Genomic DNA, 21515 nt, shown 5'->3' with positions numbered 1-21515 from the left:
GAGGGGAACTTCATGATTTAATACAACTTTATCTTCCCCATTCATCTATTTCCTTACTTTCATTTCCTCCTCTTTTGCACTATATTCCACAGGCTTTCTCTTCACGTCTCTGTTTCTTCCCCTCTCTCCCTCTCTATTTTCTTATGCCCGTGGCTTTCAAAAGAAGTCTCGTCCTTCCTTGTCAGAGCTCATTAAGCAGTAGCACAGATGATTCAAGGGTAGTTTGGTTTATTGATCCCTAACGATCCCATTAAATGCTTCTGTGGGCTGGCAGGACCTGAGCGGTTTGCAGGGCAGTGGAGAGGGTCTCTGAATGGCTGCAGCTGGGCAGAGCTACTCCTGGGGCTTTAGAGACCTTAGGGATTTTCAACAAGGACCTCATTACTTCACTTTCATCCATCCATTATATGTAGTCACTACTTCTTCTTGTTACTACACTTAATCTTACCAGTCCTGTCATTCTTCGTTACATGGCTGTATCTGTTTTGGCTTCCGCTGAACACATCAGATTAGTCAATATAGCTGAAGTATGGGTTGACATCAGGGAATAAGTCCTTATGATAGAGAGTTTTAATGTATCTACTGTGAGGCTTTCCTGCTATAACTAGCACAAAGCATTAAGGATGTTCTCTCTCAGCAATCTGAAAGGTTCACATGAGTATGCAAAGGCTCAAAAAAAATATTTGTTTTCACGGGAAAGATCGACATCAAAAGCAGGTCAGCGCTCCCCAAAACATTTACTCCTGTATTCTTACCACGGGCAGGTTGGCACAGCTGGACTTGACCTCGTATTCTATGTAGGCCTCTCCTGTTCCCTCCCCCCGCCCATCTTTGGTGTAGCAGAGGTCACGGGTTGAGTTGATGTATCTGTCCAGCTCGTGTAGAGAGAAAATGCACAGAGCTGACTCATGTGAGGGATCGTCGTTTGTGGGGCTGGTACTGGTGGAAAAGACTCCTAGCAGATCCTCGCCCTGCAGACCCGGCCCGTGTCCCACCTGTTCCAACAAAGGCACAGAAAAAGGGTCAGCGTAACCCTGATGAACACTTATTCTTCAGCATACTTGTCACACTTACATGTTTCAGATCATCAAAATAATTTTAATATTAGACAAAGTTAACTGAAGGAAATACAAAGCACAATTTTAAATGTTGATTCTAGTTATTTAAGGGAAATAAATGGGGGCCACCAAAAATATTGGGGTGGCAATTCTATCACTAATAAATCACTAATAAATAAAATAGTTAAAATAAAATGGTTGCGATGCAATGTGAAGAACCAACAAGATATCAGGCACAAGTGTTCATAATGTTTTGACTCAATACCTGGGCTGCCTGGAGCAGATTGTAACTCCTATGTGAATGGGACTGTGATAGGCAGACAAGAGGAATTTCCACATATGAATAGTAGGAAGTGTCTTCCATGCACACTCTGGCGACATATGTCCGGTAGTCCCTTGATGGTGACTTGATGTCACGGCGGTAAAATAAGAAGTACACGTACGTGCCCCGTGTGAACGCTGTCACAAAATGATGATCATACTCCGAAAGACGCCCAGCCACAGCTAGCTTAGCTGTCTCTTCATAGGAAAAGATGGGTTTTAATGAAAGGTGGCGTGTGGAGATAGGTGGGTGGCTGGCGGTATAGCCCCGACCAACATACATCACAGTTCTATCTCCGCCACTTGGCCGCACTACCAAACCAACTGTTGACACTGATGGATCATTGGCTGCAACATACTGGGTATCCACAGGCCTCTCAGTAGAGAACAAAACCTCTCTGACTGACCTCAGGCTACGTTTCTGGCAGGTGCCCTGGTGCACGCTGCCACATGTGATCAACTCCAATGCTTTAGGATCCACCAGCAGTAATTTGTTGTGATTACTGGTTCTTCTGGCTTGGGGACAATTGGTGTCGGTGACTGGGGGCAGGCATTCTTTGCTGTCGATTACAGGTCCAGTCCTCTCTTCTTGCTCCAACCGCAGTCCATCTAAGCCATCCAGTTGGAAAAGGTGGTCCCTGGCCCCCACGTACACAGTCCCTGCAGAGGGGTCGGGGTGGAGCACCAGGTGCTGGAACTCAGTGTCATTACGGGAAAAACAGGGGTAGGAACGACCATAGACAGTGGCAAAAATGGTGAGGATGAAGAGTAAGACCAGGGTGGAGTTCCCATGTAGCATGGCAAACAGTCTGAGGATGGGAAAAAAGGTTTAAGGTTTGCACTAGCGGATATTTAAGATTGAACATCAGCATTTAATAAGGCTAAAAGCTGCTTCCATATAGCTAAGGAAAGTGCAAGTTAAGAGTTTTATAGAGCTTAGGTTTAAGATCAGAAATATTATGTGTTGAAAACCTCTTAAGAATTTAAGCTAGCAAGAAAATGCTCTTTTTTCTAACTAATGCTGATTATTCCAAGCATGCACACAGTTTAACTAAATGGCTTCAAGTAATATCCTGTACCTTTCTTATGACAGTTGCAGAAAATACATGACCAAAGCCAACACCAAACAGACCCACTAGCAGGTATTATGTCTGAAACAGGATATTCCTCTTTGCCACACTGACAGAAATGGGCTCTGTATTATTATTTTGTGTCATTCCCCCTATTTATACCATTACCTTTATACATTAATATAAAGCTAGAACAGCAAATGAACTATTTATTTATCTTTGAGTGATATCTGCCCAACTGAAATTTGTATGAACAAATTGATTTGGGTCCATTGGGTGCAGACAGGTTATTAACGTCTGACAGCACATTTTTGGTTTTAGCCTTTTTAAAATGGTACTTTCTTCAGAAAAATGGGATCTCACCATTTATGTTCTCTGTTCAGCTGAAGAAATTCTTCACCTTATCATCCAGAATTATATCCCCATCCTTTCATCTGTCTGAACAGCAGCAACACATGGGATATCCAATCTGCACACAAAGCAAGAAAAGAATGGCAAATTCATGACATACAGAAGCAAGATTTAAGGTGACTCTTATTCCCCCTCTTGAAAATGTCACAGCACCAGCGTGTAAGATTACTTGCATAGCGTTTAACTCTGTCGCTGTGCAGAGTGCATTTAATGGAATTGAAACGCCAGCAGCCACAGTATCCCTTACCACTAGAAACATTCAAAACAACTCCTATTATTTCCCATTTCCACAGCCATCACTCAACACCTCTGAGGAAAGTGGTGTATGGACACTGAGAGCTTTCACATTACAGATAAAACTCCTTCAATTATTGAACAGGTTCCCCAGACCTTTCACTGACCTCCCTGGAAAGGGTCATATAGAATTAAACAACTCCTATGCACAATAGTGCCTCTTTCCACCTTCTTTTTTTATCCTAAAGGGAGAGTTTATGTTCATGATAGCTACTATAAACACGTCTAGTCTTAACAAAACATCAATAATTTGAAGCCTCGTAACAAAAAAAAATTAAAACACTAAAAATGTATAGATTCTAATACACAAGTATAAGCCCTAAACCAGGGATATGAAGAATACTGAAACTGAGCACTGGCAAGTATTACTTCTGGCCAAACACACAGCATAATGACAGACTCTGAAAAATAAGAGTGTGATATTAAAAAAATGCAATTTTGTGCAGCATTACCTTGAAGTGCAAATAGATTTCTAAGAGATTAGACATGCAGTGCCATCTCACCTAACTGTCTACCCCCTGGGGCTGCAATCAGGACAAAGACAAGGGAGGTGGGAGGGGAATCTCTGGGAATGGGTGTGGATCTGTGCGCATCTCTGCATAACCAGGGGCCATCCAGGAGCAGGTGCGTGTGTGTGGTAAGTGGGTGAGTGTGTCTCAGGGCCTCCTCTTTACTTATTCATGAGCAGAATAAGAAGTATTAGAAGAAATAACCTCCACGCCCACTGTCAAAGGATTTGCGTCCGGTTTATGATGCACTATACACTAATACTATACACTGTGTGTGAGAAGCCAACGAGTACACTCTATTAAACAGGGCTCAAAATCGTACAGACATGGGAGGAATAGTCTTCATGAAATATGCATATAAAACAAACAAAATCTCATGTTTTATTGATTCACACTGCCTACAGCCCTCACATCCATGTTGTTTTCAATCAGGTAAGCAGCAATCCTAAAAGTAAAAGGCAATGTGACCAATGGGCGACGTCAGGAGTCCAACAGTTTTCGGCTACTGGATGAATGGTTCTCAAATAGAACTGTCCAGTATGACCAGTGTCACTGTTTGGTGTTCATGCATGTGACGGATTTTCTCAAACATCTGAAACAGAAACTACAAGAAACTGTGGATAATTTTCCCAAAGCATCTGTGTTGTCATAACCTCACACACGTCTTGCAATGATCGCGTCCACTGAAACAACACGCATTGCTATCATATGCTAACATAAACACTGACGTGATGCATTCAAAACACTTCCATCAAAAGTGTTCATGTATGTTTTGGCTTCGTGAGACCATGTTACAAATGGAAGCACATTTCCTTTTTTAATTTTCTTGGTGAAGTGTAATGTTTTTTTTATCCTGAAATAACATTAACAACACTACACGTGTACTACTCAAGAAAAAGAAAATTGAAAGGAACACTTAAATCAGAATATACAGGGTGGGCCATTTATATGGATACACTGTAATAAAATGGAAATGGTTGGTGATATTAAAGTCCTGTTTGTGGCACATTAGTATATGTGAGGGGGCAAACTCTTCAAGATGGGTGACCATGGTGGCCATTTAGAAGTCGGCCATCTTGGATACAACTTTTGTTTTTTCAATAGGAAGAGGGCCATGTGACACATCAAACCTATTGGTAATGTCACAAGAAAAACAATGGTGTGCTTGGTTTCAACGTAACTTTATTCTTTCACAAGTTTAGCTGACTGTAGATTTAAGTCAGCTAAACTTGTGAGATACTGATCTGGTCAGGTAAGCTACTTACCTGGTCAGGTAAGTAGCAGAGGGGGTTGTTTCAGCTGCAGTTTCAGCTGCTTTGGTGTTATTCAAATTAACAAGAAGTGCACTAGAGGGGCAAAAATGAGACAATCCTCAAAACAGAAATGCTTTTACACATGGATGCCTCTGATATTTTTGCTGACTGTTTTCTCACTACCAGCAGCATGACAGAGGTTGCACAGGTAGTCCAACTCCTCCAGGATGGCACATCAATAAACATGTCATTGCCATAAGGTTTGCTATGTCTCCCAGCACAGTGTCAAAAGCATGGAGGAGATTTCAGGAGGCATGCAGTTACTCTAGAAGAGCTGGTCAGGGTTGTAGAAGATCTTTAACGCATCAGCAAGAATGGTATCTGGTCCTTTGTGCAAGGAGGAACAGGATGAGCACTGCCAAGGCTGTAAAAATGACCTCCAGCAGGATACTGAGGGTGGCCTGAGGCCCCGACCTCCTCTAGTGGGCACTGTGCTCAGTGTGAACGGCTATACCTGGCTTCATGAGCATGAACTTAATACATGCTCAAAGGTAGCATAAAGCATAAGTCATAAAGAGTCATAGCTAGGGATGGGTATCGTTTAGGTTTTATCCGATACCGGTGCCAAACCGGTACTTCTGAAATGGTGCCGGTGCTTAAACGGTGCTCAAACCGGTGCTTAAAGAATGGAGAACACAAAATTGGTCCAAAAACCTCTCATGTTCAGCTGTTTTTTTGTATAAAGATTACAATGTTAGCCTTTTCTGCATCTATGGAGCATATATGGTATCACTCTTGGCTGGAAGCAGTGCTTAAACAATGGAAAAAACACTAACTTTGTCCAAAAACCTCTCATGTTTAACTGTTTTCCACTTCTTCTTTGGTCATTTTAGCCTTTTTGGCCAGGGTGAAGGGAGTATCTGCCATCAAACAAGAAGACAGCCGCATGTAGCTATGATGTTGTTTGCTAGTTCACCTTACATGCATTAATGCAATAACGTGGTTAGCCTACTCAACGTAAATTATACACGAACAACATTAAGCTACTCACGCAGAGAAGAACGGCTGCTGCTGCATCATCATCCGTCATCATTTCTGCTACACTGGCAGGGCTAGGGGCCAGGACTCTACTCTTCGGGTTCTTGGGGGATGTTGCTAACTCCGGGTCCGACAACAGGCACCACACCCGCAGTAGATGTGCTCGGTGTGAGGTCTCGCAGCAAGCTATCAAATACGGTGCATTTCTCGGCTTTTAAAAAAAACGCTATGCGTTGCCAGGTGTTTCATCGGATTTGAGGTGTTACCTCCTTTGACAGTATCACAGTATCAGCTTAAAGCACTTGTTGCAGGCTGCTGAGTTTGCACATTTTTCTGTGAAGTACAGCCAGACTTTTGACCGCTTCGCCTTGAGCATTTTAGCTCTGCTCTAAAAGAACGTATGTACCTGGACCCGCCTACTATCCTCGGAAACGTAAAATGATTGGCTAGAATCTAAAGTGTATCACAGCTCAGGAAAAAAAAGCACCGAAATAAAGCACCAAAATGTGCGCTGCTTTTCGGTCTGGTTACTACCGTTTATGTCAGATGGCACCGGATACTGGTACCCATCCCTAGTCATAGCACAGTAATAAAGTTGACTTTATGACTTCTCCTAATAACTTCATAGGTAAGGTTTGCTAACATTGGCTAACACTAGCTGTCTTTTGCTAATGCCTGTACTAAATCAGCTATAACATAAAAGATTACTTTGAGGAAGCTTCGAAATTTAGTTTTTTTTTTGTTTTTTTGTTTTTTTTTGGGGGGGGGGGGGGGTATTTGTTTACGTATGAATGGGATTTCATCTGTCACTGAAAGTCTCGCATTAGGATCATAGAAACACTGCGGTGCTCAGACTAAAAGGGGTTTGTTTTTATTTTACAGTTTAACGTAGTCATGAAGCTACTATAATTCAGTGGATCCAGTAAAGTACAGTGTACCGTACTGTGAAATATATTCTGGTCTAGTGTTTGCAGATCTAGTTGTGATACAGCATGCTGCATTTGATTGCACTTGGATGGAACTATGCCAGCCGTTTCCCAGAACAATTTTTCTGGGACAATAAAGACTAATTTAATCTACTCCAATCTAAAACTAACTTAAAACAATTACTGTGTCAGGGCTAATAACTTGTTAAGCTGGATATTTTAGGCCTATCCAGCCTCTGTAATAGAGAGCCTGGGAACTATTCTACACAAATTCTCACTGCCACTCTTAACAGGCGTCCTCACCTGCTCTTTGACCGGACAACATGACGAGGTCAACATATTTATAGCTAACGGCGACCCCATTGCCATGGGAACTTCCTCTTACTAGTCATCAGTGATGTCTTCCTACAAGCTACCATGAGATCAGACTGAATGACTGTGGTGTGGGGCAGAGTGGAGAGGGATGGGAAGGAACAGAGACGTGAGAAATACAGTCGTAGTCGATGTAAAAGTCAAAGAGGGGAAGTCCAATCTGGGATATTTCTGTCAGTGTGTAAGACCTTTTAAAGATAAGCAACATTTTCGCTTCATCCATCAATGAAATGAACAATCATTAAATTTGGATTGCTTCTTCTAAAAAAATCATTTAACTCCATGTCTTTCACTTCATCCAACAACTTTCATTTTGAACTTTTAAACGTTTCCTGTCCTTGAGCTCTGCTTTATTCACGACATCTGGTCTGTAGAAGTGCTTGGTAGTCAAACAAATACCAGTGACACCCTTTAGAGCTGCAAAGGGGCGGCTTCTCTCATGCCTTTCATCAACAATCTCCAGTGTTCATCAGTTGTATCTGGTATGCAGCATATTCAGCCATGGGACACAGTCTAGCAACCTATAAATAACCTCTTGTTGGCCCATTTCAGCTGAAAAGGGGAGGGGAAAGGGTCGTCATATAGAAACTATGAAGTAAACTGTGACATGTAAACAAAGCAAAAGCAAAAGTTTATCTGGGATTTTCTCACAAATGTTATATTTTCATGTTTCTTTTTGGATGATTTGGCTACTAAAGAGATGATAATTAGTTTAACCCAATAAACTGTAAGAGAAATGGTGATATACTGTACTGTGTTTGTGCTAGCCAGCATATTTAATGACCTCTATAAATGTCTCAGAATGCAGTCTCATCTGTGAACTTTCACCCTACCCATTCCTGTCGCTCTTTCTCTCCGTCCATGTTTATTAATCACTGCGAGAGTCTGCTGTGCAAGTTCATTTCTAAAGCTCCTAATGAGCCGTGACAGCCCACTGACCACCAAAGACCCCATAAAATATGTGAGTTCAACAGCGCAGAGACAGTGGGGGGACACTGGGCCCGGAGCCATGGAGCACTGCCTTGCATTGTTATGTAGTGGTGGGTTGGCTGGCGTCTCGCCCCAGGCCCCGGGCTCTGCCACAGTAGCATCTGTGGATCCCTTCCAGAGAATACAGTAGAGGAAGTGGCAAAGGATCTGTTAGAGATCAGCAGGGCTTTCAGTGGCCACACGCAAATAGGATGCAAGTGAGAATATACAGAACAGGAACATGTATTTATCAGGAAATGCTTGAAATCGATTTATGACAAAAAACTGCAGAGAGCTTTGTGAGACTGACTCACTACAAACAAAGTTTATGAGAACACTTGCAGTGTTTGTGAGGTTTCTAATGATGGTGGAGAAGAAGAACTGAATTTTTTCAGTTGCAGACTTCCAGATAAAGATAAACAACAAACAGAAAATTCAGCAGCATCCTGATCAGAAGCAGAGAGTAGCTGGAAGTAGCTTCAGTTCTTTGACAATGTGTGTGGTAGCGTACACTAGTTTCCTTGACCCAGGGGTGGCCAACTCCAGGCCTCGAGAGCCGGTGTCCTGCAGGTTTTAAATATCACCCTTATTAGTTCATTACCAGGCCTCTGGTGAACTTCAAGAAAAGTTGAGGAGGTAATTTAGCCATTTAAATCAGCTGTGATGGATCAAGGACATCTAAAACTTGCAGGACACCGGCTCTCGAGGCCTAGAGTAGGACACCCCTGCCCTGATATAAAGGTAGAAGCAACAACAACAAGAAGAAAAGAACAAGGGTAAATTAATAATTTTAAAAAAATCTGCATCAGAGGTGTTCAAGTGTGAAATATCTGTAATGAGAATTAGCACTCACTGACTTTCTCAGTCTAAAAAGAGTGGGTTCCTATTACCAAGTGGATGACTTGAAGTATCTCAGGATCACGTTCACCAGTAGGGGAAGAGTTGAGCAGAAAGTCTCAACACAGTTGTGGTCAAGTGCAATCTGAGAATGAATGTATGACTGTGGACATAATGTTCTACAGTCCTACGCTCACCAATGACCATGAACAGGGGGTAGATCACAGATACAATCAGGGGACATTAGTTATCTTACGAGGGTATCTGCGCTCAGACTTAGAGACAGGTTCTCCGGACAGGAGCTCAGCTATTCAGTCGAGATGGTTGAAGGATCTCATTGAAATGCTTTCTGGACCCAGGACGGAAGAAGGGAGGTCTGGTCATTTTTGCTTAGATTCCTGCCCCCACAACATGGATGCAGATGTGAAAATACCCATGAGTCAACATTAAACTATTCATTTGCAGCAAGTTCTGGATTGTGTTTTGGTTGTGTGAGTGCTTGGAAGCATGATACTCATATTTTCATACAAATGATGATTAGATTGTCAAAGAAGAGAACAAAGGTTTGACAGCTGGAATCTTCCAATCAACCATCAACATGAACAACAGCGGAGCATATCCCTGATAGACAAGATGCCATTGTCTAGTGTTGTGTGTCCTGCAAGCATAGCATACTAGAACTACTGGAACAACAGTGTGGTTGCTGGTTGTGTCTCTCCACTTAGATAGTTAGATCAGTATGTTTAGATCACTAATATTATGAGAGGCAGATGCACACATGCTTGGCCTTTTTCCATATCCGTTGCCCTCTTTAGGGTCAATGGCCATTTCTCCCTCCGCAGTTCACATGCAGACACAGAGGGTCTCTCTCTCTCTGTCCCTCCGGTGTGCTGAAGGAGCTCTCTGTCTGCTGCAGCAGGGAATAGTGTCCCTTTCACAGCTCTCTGACCAAGTGGCTACAGTTAACGGACACGGGATAAAAGCCACTTCCCTTAAAAAGAGAGTCTACCCACACATGCGCTTACTTAGCCTGTTTTATGACAGGATCCTTTCACCCTGGCGGCAGTAGTGCTCTGCCCGGAAGAAGCAGGTGTTGAGCCTAGCTGCCTGGTCCAGCGTGTCCCCCTCAACCTGAGATGCATTGTAAGCGCAACTGGCTTTCATCTGCCAAATCTAATACTAATGATCTCCTGCTACCTCTGCACCAGTGTGCTAACAAAACTGGTCTATGAGTAAAAAAGACTATTCATGTCAGTATAGCAGGTTGATGCCACTATGAAAGAAAGAAAATCTAATTTTATCTTTATTTTATCAGATCACCAAAGTGTTAAAAAAAAAAAAATTAAACTTGCATTAACAGAAGATATGACAACACATCACAGTAAAGAATAAAGCAATGCAGGCTGAATTCTATTTACTGGTTCACACTGTGTAAGATTAAAACAGCAGAATATAATATATAATATACCATTAATAGTACAGCAGCTTTTCCTGCTACAAAAAGTTAACATGTCTTTTGTGCATGAGGCAATACTGAAATAAAAATACCTTTAAATAGTATACAGCATTAAAAAACAATTACTTTGTGCAGTAAATTAAAGTATAAAAGCACAACTCGGCATTAGAAGTTTAAAAGTTCAACAACCTGCATTTGCTGCTGAACTGTTAGGAGATATTTAGGAAAGGAAAAAATGTTGTTTAATATAATCCAACATGGATTTTGTTTTCTTTTAACATGAGACACAAAAAGATAAAGGCTCATTTAAAGATGTGTCATTAGTTAATTGAGATGAATTATATTGTACTGACATCAGCACCTACGATCCAGTGGCAGTCAAGCTCTGATATTTTAGCCAGCTAAGCCTTCATTAGAGATTCGTATGCATCAGGTAGCTGCTATTTATCTTAACGGTCTTTACTTGCCAATTTGCTGTGCTACCTAGTGTTAAACTGAGAGCCACAGCTTAAGCAGCATCCAGCTATTTAATTCAGTCACTCATGAGAGACAGGATGCTTTTAAAAAAAGCATGCATGACGTAGCAAAAAAATATATTCCTTCATTTTGGTTTGTACAGCCAACATAAGCTAGATTGTTAGCTGGGTATTTTTGTTGCTAAGAGTAGTCCTAGCAGAAAAAATGAATGTGTTAAGGACAATCCAATGCCTTTAAATATGACATTAATTAAATGCATTAAAAAAGCCAACTCATTCACCTAATGGCACAGTCACACACACACAAAAAAAAAAATAGCATGGCAATCACTTTTTCCCGTCGACGATTGATTGAGAATAGTTGTGGCGACCACTTTTGATTGGTGGGAGGCAACCTGCCTCCAAACTATTTTTACTTTTATACGATTTATCACAACTATTCAACATATTTTAGTTTTAATTTAAATGCCAACTTGACCCCATTCAGTCCCAAACTCATGGCACAGTGATGCCATCTTCTTGTCTTTTGGAAGTCATTTTAAAGATGCCAACTGACTGCAAGCAGTCGCAGACCCGGTGTTCATTTTTAAAGTAATCTTTGTTCATTGCACATAACCAGGATCATTTTGATTTTACTGCAGTCTCACTAATGTTTTCCACAGTGTAACTGTAGCATAGATGTAATGCAGCAATTACAAATGTTTGGGTTGCTTTTATTAGCATACATTTTGTTAGTAATGACATGTAAAAGGTCTTTTGACCGACAGTTGTGGTGGTGGTGGCAATTATGATGATAATATTTGTTTAAATATTGATTTCACCATGGCCATGATGAAATAAATTTGACTTTTCTCATGAGGAAAATATAAGAGAGGAAACTAACAGCGCCTCAAATATCTCCTGAAGCGCAAGAAAGAGAAAATGAGTCTATCAGTTATTTTTAACACTTTAATGTATCATTGATCTTCATCTATTTTTTAATACCCTGCTCATTGGAAATTCTTATAAATAGTTCTAGTGTCACACACTGTGCAAAAGGTTTACATGTCAGCTTCTGACGAGAGAGAGTGACATTTCCATTGTACGGTGCAACTGGTTCCTCTGTGAATAAAACAAAGTCTTTGACCTTTTGACGTAGACTAGGTGGGAGAGAGGGGCAACTAGTGCTGTCACAGACATATGACAGACTGGAACCGATGGTGCTGCAATTCTTCAGTTCAACATTCAACAGGCAGAAGGATCAAAGAACAGTCAAAAGGAAGCAGGGGGTGGACGGGCTCAGCGAGAGGGAGGGAGAGAAAGAGAGACAGGACAGAGAGTGATTGACAATAGCAGCTGAGACTCAATTTTAACTTTAATCGGGGAGCAGCAAACGGCTGTGGGACCTAACTGGCTCTGGAGGGCAGTAAAATATGGCTTCTTAATAACTACGTCTGCTATAAATCTCAAAGTGGATATTTGATTATAGTTTTTGATGAAATACACAGCCTCCACAATCCCATCTATCTCAAGAGGTACACTTTTAACTAAAACTGAAACTGGACCATATAGTTAAATGAAGATAATAATAGTGAGAAGTGTGTGCTTTCATTGTCCCGTGTGTGAGAGAGAGTGTGTTAAGTGGCCCGTGGTCAGATCCTTAGAAGGAGCTTCTGCTGAAAGGGCTGTACCACAACAGCATGGACAGCAGCCAACAAATGCTGCCACAATTACAGACCTCAAGTCTCTGGCCTCCATAGGAGAGTAAGTCAGTCAGCCATACCGGGAATGACAACATGAGAAAAAAAATCATGAAAGGATGATAAAACAAGAACTGCACTAAAACACATCTTCAGTTAGGCCGACCACCTGTCATCTGCAGCTTATATATAACGAAGGACCGATATTATTAAGTGGTATTACATTTTTGTTTAGCTTTCCAAGTACTGAACTAGTCCTTAAAACTCAAGACAATCCAAAGTGAATACCAGAACTCAAGCAGTGTATGAAACTGCTGAAACGGGCTAACAAAATGACGTTGCGTTCCAGATTGAGTCAGAAGCTGGAATTTTCAACTGTAAGGCCACCTAAACACGGATTTCCAACTAACAATAACAATCCAAGACTACTTCTTAGAGTAGGATGTAAACATAAACAGTAGTCTAAGGAGCTTGGAAAGAAAAGCGTCTGAACTTCTTTAAGTTGCTTGAAGACATTTCACCTCTCATCCCAGAAGCTTCTTCAGTTCAGTTCTCATCCTTCTCAGATGAGAGGTGAAACGTCTTCAAGCAACTTAAAGAAGTTCAGACGCTTTTCTTTCCAAGCTCCTTAGACTACTGTTTATGTTTACATGCTACTCTAAGAAGTAGTCTTGGATTGTTATTGTTAGTTGGAAATCCAGATGCAGTCCAGATGCTTTCCTTTCCAAGCTCCTTAGACTACGATGACCTGGATGACTGAGAATCTTCACAGACATACAACATAAACAGTAGTTAAACTTTAAGGATTTAAATCTGTCTAACAATGTTATGTATCTGTGACTCTGACCAGGCTCTACCAATGAATGTGCCACAGCTGTGTTTTTAAGTGACAAAAAATGTATTCCTAGTGATGCATGAATGGCTCTACCTTGCTCAGAAGCAAAACAAGTCCTGTTTTTTCATGCTTTTTCAACTTTACAACTAGAACACACTGACTGACGCCGTGGCTGACGTCACTCCCGAGTTCCAAGGTATGAATTCTGAGTCAACTGGAACACTGCACTATTATTGTAGGGTGTTTTGTATTATTGGGACTTGCCCCTTGCAAGGAGGAAGTATTTCTGTATGGGCCACTTCAGGCTGGCTCTAACAGTACATTAAAGCCCATACACTCCATTGTTAAAATGCATAACCTGATAGCTTTAAAAAGCATTTCTACGGTATGGTACAAAGCACAGTTTGAGCCTCTATTAATATTTTTCTCATTCATAAGAACTGCAAAGTGTATGCAAATTTTCATAACGCATCTAAAGTTAGTAAAAAGTTATTGGTGGACAGATGTGCTGAGAGGAGCAGCTGTAGACAGTCACAGTCAGCTAGGCCTGTTTTAATACATTTTAATACAATTATCTAACAAATAATATGACATGTGAGGTACAGCCAAGTCAAGAAGTTACTAGAAATTTGCTCATCGTAATGTATTTTTTTGAAGTGTGCTATTTATTGTTATTAGAAAGTACACCATATGGACAAAGTACCAGACTAACCACAAATATGAAGCTCCCAGCACACAGGTTTTGAGCTGATGTTAACCCCAGAAAAAGTTTGGAACTCCAGTTACAGAGTGTAACTTTGATGTATTGTGCACATACTGCTGCAATGGTTCATTGAACACTTTGGAACTCTTTGAGGAAAGGGCAGAATTTTCAGAGACTGGCTTATTGGAACGGTAAAGTACCATTAAAGTACCACACTGGAATTCAGTGAGCTTTTTAGAACAACCCATCCTTTCACCAATGTTTGTCTAAGTAGATTGCATGATTTTTAATGCCTGTAGTAATGGCAACACCTGAATTCAAAGATGCGTATGGCCCAATATGGTTGTCTAAAAAGTGTATGTATGTAACGCAGTTTATGCCCTGCTAACTTTTTCACCCATGTGTGGTCATTCTTAAAAATGTAATTAAATGAAAAATCTAAAAAATTAAATATGAAAAAATAAACACACAAACACCCAAAACCTAACACTGAGGCTTCAAAATTCAAAATCCAGAACTGAGTAGATCTATCCGTTATACAGTCTCAGGGTACAGTAGATGTCTCTAAAGCTTAAAGAGTAACAAGACCTTTGCTAGGCTGAGCTGCTACTCCTTAATGACGAGAGAAAGAAGAATTGATTCTATAGCAGGGTTGCATTAATATTTTATAATAAACACACAGGCTCTATTCCATTTGTTTCGTAAGGTTTTATCATACTAAAGACTGAAAATCATGGCAAAAACTGACCCAAAAGGCCATTTGCATTCTGTCAACAAACAGACAAAGGAAGTTTAAATAGCATCCCTGTGCCAGCCGAGGGTCTCATTTCAGACCGGCCATATGCTCGGATGAAGCATCACGTCATCAAGGACACGCTAGTACGCTCATTGTGTGGCAGAATTCTAAGGAGGCAGCAATGGGACGTGCATGTGTATTCATTTGTTTGCGGATGGCCTGCATACATTACCACCTACAACTTGTACAACCACATCGCTACTCAAAGTTGCGCGCACACACACACACACACACACATAACTGCCTCTTCTTTCACGGCACTCAATAGCCTGAGAAAAAGTCCTTTGTCGTCCTTCGTTGTCGTGACGACGTGCCTAGATCCAGTGAATAGAGAGTGGAGGTCCAGCTCTCCCTGTCTGTGGGCATTTTAATCAGCTTGTCACACTGTCTGTGGACTAAGAACACTTGAGCTCTCCTCTGCCCTTCTTTAAGCCAGAGTTGCTTCTTATTAGGTTTTTTTTCCACCATTATTTTATGATTCAGAGGCTCTGGTCAACATCAGCCCTGATTTTCAGCTGGATTATTGAATTACGGAGCTGACAATGACAGAAGAAAGTGCCACATGTAACCACGAGACCAATAACAGTTAATGTGCCTGGCCTGAAACCAGAAAATCTGCTCTGCTTTGTGCCAAACCTTCAGTTTAATAAGCTTTATGGTTATGAAACACGCAGTGTGTCTTCTCAGATGCGACCCAGAAGAAGCTGAAAGTAACCCTCTTCTATTCCCAGAGGAACTTATTGCTGGATGTTTGAGTTTGAAAGAAAAGACCATGAACATGATCTGTTTTATTCATGCAGCTCATGACCCCTAGCCAACCCTTGACTCATAACATGCTAAGTGGAGCCAGTCCTGCATCCCCTCCTGTCTCACCCATCTCAATATATACTCATGCCTGTGTCTCTCCCTCTCTCTCTCTCACCATAGCCCCCCCGCCACCAATGCTGGTATCTCAGGCGCCTATCTGAATGCCGCACATTTTCTGAATGCTTGGTGAGGGATTCTTTGCTGCTGTTGTCCTGCACCATTAAATCATTATATCAGTTCTTAAAAACAACAGAAATCATTTCCAGAGGTTAGACAGGCCCATTTTAAACTTTACTTGAAAACATGGTCAAACCAGTTGGAAATATGAAACTACTGGCAGACTGATAAATGAGCTGGGTCACTTCTGCTTTCACACTGACTCTTCTGTATTTTTGCACAAATCAAATATCAGCAAGAGAATAGGCTACTTTAGGCTACTTGTGTTAGCCCTCACCCAAAGGATTCTGATGAAGGATGTCAAATTATGGTGACTATAAACATTCCTCCATTAATTTCTCCCAGCCTTGGGAAGACGAGGAAAAACCTGTTTGGATTGGTTGCTGCTACTTGGTTGTTAGGAACCACCTGACATGTCATTGCCTGTCCCTAATAAGTCACTGGAAAGTCAGTAACCTTGCATGCATGCAAAGGCAGTCTACTTTCATCTAAGATGTGTTTCATCTGCAGCCAGGGCACCCATGCTGACATAATCCCCCTGAAGCCTCTAAAAGGGACTAGTGACAGGCGTTCCTAATTCACATTTCATTCTGGATCATGCTCTACAGTCCAGCAGGGGTTTTTTTGTCCATTGGGTGGTTACTGGTGGGCACTTCCTGGTCCTGGTGAGGTCTTTACAGAAGGTAGAAATGGTTGGTTAAACAGCTTTAAAATCAAAACGCTGTCATGAACACTGACAAAAGATAGTTGGGCAATTATCCAAGTAGAAACAAAATCTATGTAATTGATTGAGCAATGTTGACCAAGTAAGGCGTAACTAGGTATTGGTGGTTACGAGTGGAGTAAAGATCTTACTCAGCAAACCCTGACGTCATGCCACATTGAAGGTCATTATTGACATTGATGAAAAAGAACATGATAAAGCAAATATTTTTTTTAAATAGAGCATTAAAAAAAACAGATGCACATTATAAAATATTACAAACACCAGTATGCTTTGTCAGAACAACTGGTCTAATATTCTCATTTAAGCTCTATTTTTTTCTTTGCACTTGAAACACCTATTCTTTCAAAGAAATACCTATTAAATATGTATGTGTATGTATGTATGCTATGTAAAAACCATCAGATTACCAGATTACTGTGGAGTTAACTGACTTTGCCAAGCTTGTAGCAGGATTTAGCAACTGCTGTAGAAAATGCCCACTGGTGAGGAACAATTGAAAGAGTACATTTAATGAGGGAGCTAAATACTGAAGACTTCAGTCATAATATTTTGACAGTTTACCATTTCCTGTTGGTTCCTTTATGTTCAAAAACGTCTTCGGCTCATTTAGCTTCAAAAGTGGTATTGGAGTGTAGACAGGTGGAAGGAACATCCTTGCCTTCTGTCAACAAGCCGTGTGAAGGACAGCTTCATTAGAAAGAAAATAGACGCCCCCCACCCCCGCACCACCAATTCGTGGACACGCCTATGCCACCCCCATCCCCCAGCTTCCTGGGATAGGGCGAGGGAACAATCTGAGCAGGTCTTTTAGAGTGGGAGGTCTTCAGTTGTCAAATGCTTAATAGACTGTGCTCTCTCCATCTTCCTCAGGAACATGCAAATACACACACACACACACACACACACACACACACTGAGAGTGTCCATACTTGCAGACATTACCCTGCTATCTAAATAGGTGGCAGAAAATCAAAGATGATTGATGAGTGGAGTCTGGTTGTGTTGAAGGTCTAAGGTGTGTGATTGTGATCTGGGGACAAAGGAATCATTGCCAAAGGTTAAGCATATGACGAAACTCTCAGGAAGGCAAGAGGAGGCTCCTAGATATCATTAATCACACAAGACCTGCTGTTTATATTCAAATGTCATCTATTTCAGTCAATAACCAACAATGTCACTGACATTTTGTGGTAATCAGCTGCAGTAACATTGACTGTGGTAACGTCCAGCCCTCGAGCCCTGGTTTAGAGTGTGATCCAATCAATGCTTTCTTTAACACGTGTTAAAGCATAATTTAATATGTAGGGAGCCACAAAGACAATGTGCTCCATAATGAGATGGCCACACCACAACCACCTCTGACTGGGTCGTCAAGAGGGTACGTGGCTGCAAATCAGTGAATCCAAACAAATGCCAACCAACCTACTCCAGGAAGCATTCAGAGGTCTTTGTTCAAGAAGGGGCACGGGCAAGGACCCAACACTAATATGGCTAATGGCTTAAGGAACCCCACTGCTTCTTTAATTGAAGCTGGCTCTCTGACATCCAGTGGGGTACAGAGAGGAGAGGGTGAGATAAGAAAGAGCAAAGGCGAGACCCAGAGAGAGTCTGGAGAAGGTTAGGATAAGATTTAACTCAAATCTTGAAACAGCAAGGAGGGTGTGTGTGTTTGTGTGTGTGAGTGTGTGTGCGCGCACACGCATATTTGGGCCTTGCAGGTCTGTGTGTGTGGTGGGGAGTCTGCATAGGGACTGTGTAGCCAATCAGGATTTCCCCAGAGGTCTTAGGACACCTGGGATCATCAATGATTGATCAAACTAGATGCTTTAACCAAGGGAGAGATGGGTTTGGAAAAGAAAAGGGGGGGGGGGGGGGGGGAGTGAAGAGGCAAGAAATACAAAGAAATCTGTTTTATGTGTGAGTGACTGTATGTGTGATAATAAAAGAGAAAGAGAGAAAGCAAATTCTAACAAGACAAAAGACAGAAAAGACCAGAAAAAAACAACCAAAGTGGCCAAAAAGAAAAAAATAACCCCCAGAACAAAAGAGAGGATAAAGGAAAGCCAGATTCAGTTCATTGTATGTGAATCTAAGAGAGGCCGCTGTGGAAGCAAACATCCCCATCAAAGCCAAACCGCTGCAGCCCCAAAGAGATCCCGCTGCCTGCCCACATGGTTTTGGCTGGGCTCAGACCAGTGAAAGGAAAACAGAATCTTAGACTGATCTGTATGGGCTAGAAGATAATGCTAGGTACACACACACACACACACACACACACACACACACACACACACACACACACACACAGACACACAGACAGACAGAGGGAGTTACTTATATAGATATAAACTACATCATTGGACAGGTCAGACTAGAACAACAACAAAAACTGAATGTCTTTTACTTTCCCCAGCTTTAAAAAAGGCCCCAGCGGTAGAAAGTTAAATCCATTTACACAAATAGAGTACTACGTTTCGATTTCAAAGGCTACCATGCAAAATCTGCTATAATAAGGCTAAAGTGGTTTTCCTTTGTGCCCATTGTCATGTTCAGATGTCTATGAGTAATGAGCAACTCCCAAAAACTACTCTAAAACTCCAAAACAAGAGGGCTCTTTCTATAAAGTTGGCATTATTTTTATATATTTCAAGTTGATTAATACATTTGTTCAAAATAAAACTAAATTAAGTAACATTATTTGACCTTTCTTAGTTTTTAATGAGTGAAACTAGATATTTATTTCTAATATTTTACATTTTGAATGTAAAGTACATATAAAATGTATTTACATTTTCTTTGCACTAGTTCAACATATACACTACCAGTCACATGTTTTAGAACACCCCAGTTTTTCCATTTTTTATTGCCAATTGTGCAGTTTAATGTCTCATTGCACTCTGAAATGAAAGCATAGTACAAAGAAGCATTTGGAGTTAAAAAAAAAAAATCAAATCAATTTATAGATCAAAATTTATTCTAAAACTTTTGATACAGCCAACTTTGACAGATATAACAGATATTGTAGGTTGCTTAGCTTTCACTCTTCTGTCCAGTTCATCCCAAACCAGCATGATGGGGTTTAAGTCTGGAGACTGTGCTGCCACTCCATGTTTTCAAGCTTACAGTCTTGTTCTTTTTTCCTCACGTAGTTCTGACTTAGTTTGGACTTGTGTTTTTGGTCATTATCTTGCTGTAGGATAAACTCCTGACCAACTAGGTGCATACCAGAGGGTATTGCGTGGTGCTGCAGAATACTGTGGTAGCAGTTTTGGTTCAGGGCACCTCTCACTCTGTACAAGTCACTGACCCTGAATCTAGTAAAACAGCCCCAGACGATCACACTTCCTCCTCCACGTTTGACAGTTGATGCCACACACTGGAACCATCCTTTCGCCTACTCAACGACATACAAAGATCCTACATGATGGACCAAAGATTTCAAATTTTGATTCATCAATCCATAAAACCTTCTTCCAGTCTTCTGTAGTCCAGTGACGGTGTTTCATGGCCCAGGCAAGCCTCTTTGTCTTATTCTGATGTCTTAGCGATGGCTTTCTTGCTGCAACTCGTCCTGTCAAACCTGCAGCTTGAAGACTTCTCTTCTCTTCACAGTTGAAATGGAGACTTGCTTACTACGACCACTACGAAGCTGGGAGAGCAAAGAAAATGTCTACCAATGCTACACTTGGTCAATTGTAGTCAGCATTAGTGTTTATTTGTTATTTCGGCATATGTATATGCCAGTTTTCACTGACATATACATATACTGGCTGGCACAGTGATGCATCAGTATCAAGAATCCAGTGATGTGTACTCGAGTCAAAGGCTCCCCTTCCTGTAGATGGAGCATTTTTAAATATGCTTTATTTGATGAAGCCGTTTAAATGATCTTGAGTACCTCAAACCACTGCTAAAGACCCCTGCATAGCAGCTTACATTAGCTACTTGGCTGCTCTGTTTGGTACTATGTTCAAACTAGACATGTGACTCAAATATCTAATAAAATCCAAATGCAGATAGTCTTGTACTCTTGAGTTCAGTGAAATGTATATAGTATTTGGGTCTGATTACACAAAACTAAGAGTAAAACTGGGGCTGAATGTATTATTGAATAAAGTCCTGCAAACTGAACCTTTAACACATTAGGTGGTTTAAGTACAGAAAAGGGAAGTAGAAAAAAGTGCACACTTTTTTTTTTTTAATACGTTGAATCTAGAAGGGTGGTGTATTTTTATTTAGAAGACAGATTATGGGACTGTTGTTGTTGAGCTCCACATGTATTGTAATCGTCATTGTTTGGAACCGTAGGGCACGGCTGAGCAGTGAAACCGGCTTGTCTCGGCGGCTGGCTTTCGAGTAAAGCAGATTGGCTCCGAGGGTTGCCTGGCATTGTTGCTGAATGTCTGAATAAAGACTCAAATCCACTCCCTGTGTCAGCACTGCTGCTAAGAAATGCATTATTAATGAGAATAGTCTGACTGATGCTTGGGATTAATTACAGTAGCTATGAAAGGAACCCCCCCCCACCCCCCCTTCCCCTTTTTTGTCAGAACAATGAACCCAGCAATAATTTTTGTCTTTTCATTCAAGATGAAAATTAAACAGTGCAAGTGGTTTACAAGAGTCTTGATAGTGAAAACATTACCATGTGGTTAGATAATTTACACTCCACACTCTGTAAAGCGTGCCATATGCCTCTTATTTTTCTACACTTTGCAGAGCAACAGTTGCACTGGCTGCGTTTTTTGTCACCTGCTTGGTCACATGGTCAAGAGCTAAAAAGCTGAGAGCCTTTTCCCTT

The 21515-nt window shown here is 41.2% G+C and overlaps 1 protein-coding gene across 2 annotated transcripts in view; it reads right to left on the bottom strand.

The window, feature by feature from the left end:
* Positions 1-21515, bottom strand: part of plxnb1a (plexin b1a) — a 70145-nt gene that overhangs the window by 34923 nt on the left and 13707 nt on the right. For both annotated transcript variants that reach the window (XM_085145407.1, XM_085145408.1), the window contains exons 2-4: positions 2813-2918; positions 1324-2188; positions 756-995 (exon numbers count right to left, since the gene is read on the bottom strand). In XM_085145407.1, coding sequence (XP_085001533.1) covers positions 756-995; positions 1324-2178 — 1095 coding nt within the window. In that variant the 5' untranslated portion in view covers positions 2179-2188; positions 2813-2918. The remainder of the gene's footprint in view (positions 1-755; positions 996-1323; positions 2189-2812; positions 2919-21515) is intronic.

Source organism: Neolamprologus multifasciatus, chromosome 20 (assembly GCF_963576455.1).
Source record: "Neolamprologus multifasciatus chromosome 20, fNeoMul1.2, whole genome shotgun sequence".
Classification (NCBI taxonomy): Eukaryota; Metazoa; Chordata; class Actinopteri; order Cichliformes; family Cichlidae; genus Neolamprologus; species Neolamprologus multifasciatus.
Note: the sequence above shows the minus strand (reverse complement) of the source record. Positions and strands in the feature narration are given on the sequence as shown.